Source organism: Ipomoea triloba, chromosome 11, assembly GCF_003576645.1.
Source record: "Ipomoea triloba cultivar NCNSP0323 chromosome 11, ASM357664v1".
NCBI lineage: Eukaryota > Viridiplantae > Streptophyta > Magnoliopsida > Solanales > Convolvulaceae > Ipomoea > Ipomoea triloba.
Genome location: NC_044926.1, coordinates 19,911,685 through 19,919,755, shown reverse-complemented (window position 1 = coordinate 19,919,755; position 8,071 = coordinate 19,911,685). Strand labels below are relative to the sequence as shown.

Here is an 8,071-nt window from a genome sequence, read left to right as displayed (position 1 = left end):
CATCTTCATCAATCAGGAGAAATACACCAAGGATCTGCTCAGAAAATACAATATAGAAGGGAAATCCTCAGTCAAAGTACCCATGGGAACCTCTCTACGTATCGATGTTGACAGTGAAGGTCGAGAGGTCGATCAGACAACTTATCGAGGTATCATCGGATCTCTTCTCTATTTAACTGCTAGTAGGCCAGATATATCCTTTGCAGTAGGTGTATGTGCTAGGTTTCAGGCAAGTCCTAAGGAAAGTCACTTAAATGCATCTAAAAGGATTCTCAGATATCTCAAAGGTACGCAAAGTGTTGGACTTTGGTATTCGAGAGGTGGATCTTTCGAACTTATGGGTTACTCAGATGCGGACTTTGCCGGCTGTAAGATAGATCGAAAAAGCACATCAGGGACATGTCAGTTTCTAGGTGGAAGACTTGTCTCATGGTTTAGCAAGAAACAGCATTCAATAGCTACAAGCACCGCTGAGGCAGAGTATGTAGCAGCTGGAAGTTGCTGTGCTCAGGTTTTATGGATGAAGCAACAATTACTGGATTATGGGGTTGAGTGTAAGGAGGTTAAAATCATGTGTGACAATACAAGTGCTATTGCCATCACCCACAATCCAGTATTACATTCTAGAACAAAGCATATTGATATTAAGTATCACTTCATCCGAAATCATGTTGAGAAGAAGGACATTATTTTGGAATATGTTGCAACGGAGGAGCAACTAGCAGATATTTTCACAAAAGCGTTATGTGAAAATAGATTCTCTCAACTAAGGTTAGAATTGGGAATGATAGAATTGGAATGAATGGTCATATCTTATCTTCTTGTATTTAGTGCCATGAACTGTTTCGCATGTGAGGGGCGGTTTCATCAACTTTATGGCAGCTTTGGAGTTACACAAGCATTGAATGGTCATTCATATTACATCCCGTGACACAAAAGTGATATCTTTTAGATGAATCAAACTTGTTTCTCTCGCAATCTGTGTTCGAAAGGTAGTTCGAGAGGTCACCCGATCAGTTTGTCTATATACGTTATGTCTCGAAGAAGGGTAGTTCGAGAGGTCACTTCGAAAGATAACAAACTGATATCTCTGAACGGAGGAATAAGGAGGGTTAGGGATTAATCACTCAGGGGGAAGATCCTTAAACTCATGTGGAAGACATTTCACCTTCGAGAGGTGAATCCGATAAGTTCAACGAATACATGAAGGAAACGGCTAACTTTGGATATTAATGCTAGCCACGTGGTCATCGGTTACTGGCGGTTTTCCGCACTTAAGGGAATTATCTTGATCAATGGGAGCATGCCTGTATAAACATCTCATTATATCCCACTATCCAAAAACCGCATTTTACTTTACCAAAATATCCTTACCATACATTACATACATAACCGTTATAAAGGGTATTTCTGACCTTTTACTTCTTTGAAATTAACCGGTATCTTTTCTCGGATCAAATATTCTACCCTACCCATATATCCAACCCGAATCCACATGATATAAAAGCCAAATCCTTCTTCTTTACCCGGATTCAAGCTAAAACCGTTTACCCAAAATCCCCAAATACTAAACGCAGTACACATTCCCTCCAAAACATCTAACCTTCATCAATGGCGTCCGAATCCTCTACATCAACCTCATCTTCCGACGCATATCAGAGGGAGTTGCTACACATTCGCTCTCAGATCAAACAAGTCAAGGCGGGGAGTATCCTTGACAGAAATGGCTTCATCACCAACTCCCCTAATCCAAAAATGGCGGAAAAAGTCCTGAAGAAGTTTGAGAAAGCAGGACTGATGAAATACATGACGCACGACTACGGGACCGTTCACCCCCTCGACTTCACAGAATGGTTCGCAAATGCCAAGGTCACGAAGGGTAAAATCGAAAGCCGCTTTAATGATTTTCCCATCACAACATCTGTAGGTGACCTTAGAGCGGCATTTGATTTCGCGTCATCGGAGGAAGCAGTCAAGCATCTATCGGATTACGACTTGGACAAGCAAGCCTTCTGGGAGAAGATCCGACTAGCGACTGCACCCCCCAGAGCATCCTCTGCCCTCCGCAAGTACCACCTAAAGGAGAGGTTTGCTCTCGCTGCCGACCTAATCATGAAGTTTGTGCTCGGCAAGGTGTCCGGAACTGACGAGGTTAGTCTAGACCTCCTCAAAATCCTCCATGCCATTTGGAACAACAACAAGCTGGACTGGGCACATATTATCTTCAACTTCCTCCAACAGCAAGTGATGCGCTCAGTCTCCAACGCCAACCTGTCGATCAGTAAAAAGGTTGGTTTCGGCTTTGTTGTGCAATTTCTCCTAAGCCTGAAGGGCTTCGAACTGAGGGAGGGAAAAGAGATTCATCGAAATACCTATATGGGTAGGACGAAATCTCTAGTCCCCAAAACTAAAGGTGTTAAAGCTGCACCTTCTCCCTCACAGCCAAAAGGAAGGGGCAAAAGGAAAGCCCAAACCGAGGAAAAGAATTCTGATGATGAACCTCTCGATGTACTGATACAAAGGGTTCATCTGCCAAAGAGGGCTAGGAAAACCAAAACTGCTGTTGTCACCCAGATCCGAGAGGTAACACCCTCTGTTGTTCAAGTACCGTTTGAGGACAGGGCACAAGCCCAGGGGGAACCTCAGGCTACACTGGCCACTGAGGTTGAGAGAGTATCCCCTACCAGGTCCCTGTCAGCAGCCTTCTCTGTCGGTCTGTACGCTGGTGATGATGCTGAAGGAGATGTTAACTCTGTTGGTTTATCTCGAGAGATGGCTCGAGAGGTTGAAGGTACTGGGATCAGTGATCCAGTACAAGGGGATACAGAAGAACCATGTGAGATGGTTCGAGAGACAGACTACACAGTCAGGGTGGGAGATGATCTCTTGGAGCATAGTCGAGAGATCACAGCTCAGATAGACGAAGCAATCTCTGCTACTGAAATCATCTCTGATGGGCGGGATGACTTATATGAAGAAGTTTCCACTCAGTTGGCAGTGGAAGCACCCACTCTTGATGACTTCTCCAGGGTGATCAGGTGGATCAACTGGAGAACCAGTTCTTTCACTCAATTGATGAGTCAAGCAGCTGAAATGGAGGCAGAAGAGCAGTTTGCACTCCAGTGGTTGGGCATCTCCGAGATCCCAGCTCAACAACTGATGGATCTTGCCCACGAAACACGAGTAATGAAGCTGAACAGTGAAATAACTGATAAAGGGAAGAGCATAGCAGTTGAAGCACCAGAAGTTGAAGCTGAGCCTGAAGAAGATCCTGAAACAGAAGCACGATTTCGAGAAGATATCAGGCTCGCCACTGCCATCTCCTTGGGACAGAACGTTGAGTTCACGAGAGGGCCAGGAGAGACCTCTGGGGTTGCTCACGATGATATTGCAACAGCCGCAATCCCACTGTCCCAAGTCAGCAACTCTGCTCTGGACGAACAGGTAGAAGCTTCGAGAGGTGAATCCGAGACCTCTGAAGCACTTCAAGTGGCACCTAACACCGTTCTACTTTTGCCACCACCTGAGTTCACACCCTCGACCGCTACTGATGAAGCACAGACATTTCGAGAGGGTGAAGTTCCGTTGCTCACACTGCCGGGTTTTCCTACTGCTCCTGAAATAATTATCATTCCAGACTCATCGGAGCAGACTGAAATGCAGTCAAATGAGCAACATGAGCAGAATGCCCCAAGTCCTGCTGGTTCGAGGAGTACTGATGATACCATCGAAGGTGGAAACCCGGAAGCACCTGTCGACACTACGTCTCCAACCTCACCAGCAGATGACAAAGTTCCCAGCACTGGTTCGAGAGGTGATGCTGAGGGGGAACCTCTATTGGATGAAAACAGGGAAGCGTCCAATACCGAAGAACACTCTCTGGCTGACCCTATCTCCACAGTTGCTGAAGCTGAGGCTCCAGGTTCGAGAGGTGAGGAGCAAGAAGTGATCCATCCCTCAGGTGGAAACCGGGAAGCACCTGACATGGAGCTACCTTCGAGCTCTGAACCTTGTGTCCCTGTGGATCCTCAGACGTTAAATCGAGAGGTGGACTCGCAATTGCAAGTCATGGGTGGAAATCTGGAAGCACCCAAGTCCCCTCCGACGAAAGGTACATCTCGATCCTCATCTCCTACTTCTGACTATGATCAACAGGCCGAAGAAGTCTTCATTGGCGAAGTGCGTCAATTCATGGCTGATCAATCTCAGAAGATGGCTCAGCTCGAAAGAATACTCGCTGTGGTCCGCAATGCTGCAATGCCTGCTGCTGGCACAAGTGAATCCCAAGGCCGTCATGCCGAACTTCTCGAACAGGCGATATGGGCTGAGGATGCAGCACGGAAAGCCACTGATGAAGCCGCTGTAGCTCGAGCAGAGGCTGCAAGTGCGAGGGCTGAATTAGACGAGATGCGAGCAGAGCTTCGAGCCTTCCAACATTCCAGTGAACTTCGACAGGATGTGATGAAGGCCATACTAGATGACCTGTCAAACCAAGTCCCTGCCCAACTTCAAACAATCTTCGAAGGTATGTCCATCCTCCTCTCCCGTGCTGATGATGCCAACAAGGGGGAAAAGAAAGAGAAAAAGAAGGGGGAAACAACGGGCAAGAAAAGGGCAGCAAGTGAACCAGCTGGACCACCTCCAAAAATACCAAGAATCATGAGCAAAGCAGTGGAGGATGCTAAACAGGCAGAAAACCTAAGGGTCCAGCGTACACTGGAAATGGAGAGAGAGAAGGAGAGAAGAGGACAGAGAAAGAAGAAGAAAAAGACAAGAACGACAGTCAGAAGAAGAAAGGAAGATAGATTTTCTCAAGACAAACATTAAGTTTGGGAACAGAGAAGACACTGAACAAATTCTGACTCTGGAGATATTCAAGCTTCTGAAAATCACTGGGATATCTACACACAGCAATATGTCTCCAGAAGAATGCATTGCCTGGTGGAAAGATGGAGTAATTGATGGTGAGTTCGTGGGGGAAGCCTACAGGAACTACAGGCATCTAGACGTCACGGATGAATACTTAAGCCTGGTAAATCCGAAAGACCCCATCAAGACACGAGAAGCCATTAACAAGAAAAGGAAAGCCAACAAGAAGTAAGCTCTTGTGGTCCAAACTCCATCTCATTTCAATGTATTGATCTATGTTGTTCTTGGTCTTATTTCTTTCAATCCTGTCTACTAAACTCTACTTTGTAAACATTCCCTTTTATAATCATATATATCTTTTGCTGGGGGTGTTGCGTGAGTTTATATTATTCATGTTTAGTAGAGTATTTGTCAAACTTACCATATGCGCTGAAAAATAAATCCTTGTTAATTCTTTCTATCAAATCAGCCATATAGAGTAAGTATAAGTGTTGGCATCATCAAAAAGGGGGAAATTGTTAGGAACATCATGTAATAGGTTTTGATGATACCAACTGTTAAGTAGAAATCCCCGAGTCTCGATGCATAGGCAAAACGCTGTAAGTTCGACAAGTAAACCAAGAGCGAAAATACAACCGGTAACTTTGAGCTCAACTCGGAAAATATTTAAGCTTGAAAATTTGTTTGAACATCTTAGAAGTCTCGTGTGTTGTAATCATATAGACAGATCAGAAGAAAGCATGGGACAACACTGGAGGAATAAGGGTCTGCGAGACATCAACTAAGTCTCGAGACATAAGCAGAGTTCGAGAGGTAGGACCTCTCGATACAGTTATCCAGTTCGAGACATAAACAGTTCGAGAGATAGACCTCTCGATATTTGAGTTCGAGACATCAAGCAATCAAGATATCAACCTTTGGTCTCGATACACTAACAATTCTCCAACAAAGCTGAATGACGGTCATACTTAAAGTTGGAGAAGAAGAATATCATGGAGATGGAATAATGAAGAGGTGCCGAACGTGAAGATTTCAAAATGGGCGGAAATGGATGACACGTCAGATTTCCACCACAAACGGTCAAAAGGTGCACCAATGCTGAAGTGGTCTGATTCCCTACAAACAAGGAATAATGGGAATATAAAAAGAGTAACTTTTACCAAAAGACGAAAGTGGAGCATGGACTCAAGAAAGTGAACTATGGAATATTCACTACAAGACAAAGAGGTTCAAGTTACAAGATCACCACTCCATGAAATATGCTGAAAATATGCAAGACCCATGATCAGCATGGGAGACAAATTTCAAACGGAATAATTTTCCCTCCAACGGAATTATTCCTCTACTCTCATATATAAGGACGTAAGACACCGAAAAAGTTCGAAATTCAAGAAGTGTCTGTCTAAAACGTTCAAGTGCAAGTTAACTTGGAATATCATCCTGATATTCAAAACAGCGAGAAAACACATCTTAGTGTTTAAGAGAGTTACAAAGCTTAAACTGTTATACATCCAGAAGGTGACCGAAGCTGCTCTACATCGAAGTTGATTCAACGATAGCTTGTGGTCAGATTGGAGCCTGTTACATTCAACTGTGACAACCAAAAACACCTTGCTTTGGATTAAGCAAGAGAGGTGGAGTAACCTGGCAGCTGTCCGAGTGAAAGAAACCTGAGGCTTGACGCGGGCTTGGTGATCAAAGGTCAAGTGCTCGAGAGGTGGAGTAGCTGGAAGCGGGGAGAAAGACCTTGGAGAGGCGGAGTAACCTGGGAGCTGTCTTGTGAAGATCCTGAGGCTTGACGCGGCTTGGTGATCAAAGGTCAAGTGCTCGAGGTGGAGTAACAAGAAGCGGGGCGAAAAACCTGAGGCTTGAGGCGGGCTTCGTGATCAAAGCTCAAGCGCTCGATATTGTACTAAAAAGGGAAGTTTTTAGTGCAATCCTTCCAGGGAGTTTCTGGAAGAAGAGTGGACGTAGGCGGGTTGGCCGAACCACTTAAAAATCTCTCTTGCATTTACTTACTGTTTTTATCTCTCGCTAACCTCTCGATTGCACTGCATATAAACGCACTTCTCGAACTAACTCAAACTCGTGCTAACTAAAAGGGGATAACATTTCCGCTGCGCATAAAACTTTGTCTTCACCTCGTGAGGTATCGAACCTAAACATCCTAAGTTCAATACACACGAGAGGTTGAAAAGATTTGCAAAATCTTATACAAGTCTATTCACCCCCCCCTCTAGACTTGTACCCCATCCCCTTGGGACCAACAAGGCATCCACAGGCACATCTAACCAGAGACTAATGCCCTTGTGCACATATCTCCTGCATGAATTCCAGAAAACATCACCAACTAATGGCATGACAGACAAAGATTTTGATTATATAAATACTAAAAGCAAGACTTTGCATTTGATGCTTAAATGTTTATACCAGTTAATGGGCCGAACAACCGCACCCCCACCAGTGGAAACAACAACCTCACGCATCAAAGAAAGCTTGCACAAGACCTCTGTCTAAAATGCACAGTAGAAAACATAATTATTCAGTATAAGAAATAAGAAAGATAAGCTGATAAGAACTGAACCATTTGACACTGAGCAGCATTTGTTTCATCATCTGTGTACATCCAATAAGGCAACCATTATTTAAGTTTGAGCTATATATTTTGTGGAAAACAATCACCCACTATTATAAGTGCCCTTGTATTTATATGCTCCAAGCTTCCACTACACTTTATTGCATCAGATAGCCTTACTTTGCCACATGGCTACCGCACGCCACTGTGTACAAGGAAGTGAGAGTGGTACACCAGTTCAACATCCTACCAGCTAAGGATATTCAGGGATTTGGGAAATAATTAGGATTTAGGGCAAAGGGTATAACGAACCAGAAAAGAAGAGCTGCTGCTTCACTTGAAAATTTGAAACTAACAACAAATGCCTATAATTTACCATTCAAAGTTCAAACACAGAGAATATCATTGTACAACAACAATTTAAACATGGGGAAACAAGATTTGTGAAGATTACCTTTGAAATTTGGCTTAAGATTACCAACAGAGTAGTGCCTTAAAATTTGCAGGGGAGAGCGTGGGGCCTTGGCGTCGTCGTCCACTGCTCGGGTTCGAAAATGAGCGGTTTGGTGACTTTGGTCTGCAATGGAGTCTGGAGATTGTGGAGGTAGTAGGTGTGTTTCAGGTTTC

General features: G+C 44.3%; 1 protein-coding gene across 2 annotated transcripts in view; it reads right to left on the bottom strand.

The window, feature by feature from the left end:
* LOC115995590 (shikimate kinase 1, chloroplastic-like) overlaps window positions 1-7,380 on the bottom strand; it is a 15,971-nt gene extending 8,591 nt beyond the window's left edge. For both annotated transcript variants that reach the window (XM_031234667.1, XM_031234668.1), the window contains exon 1: window positions 7,300-7,380. In XM_031234667.1, coding sequence (XP_031090527.1) covers window positions 7,300-7,355 — 56 coding nt within the window. In that variant the 5' untranslated portion in view covers window positions 7,356-7,380. The remainder of the gene's footprint in view (window positions 1-7,299) is intronic.
* Between the last annotated feature and the right edge of the window lie 691 nt (window positions 7,381-8,071).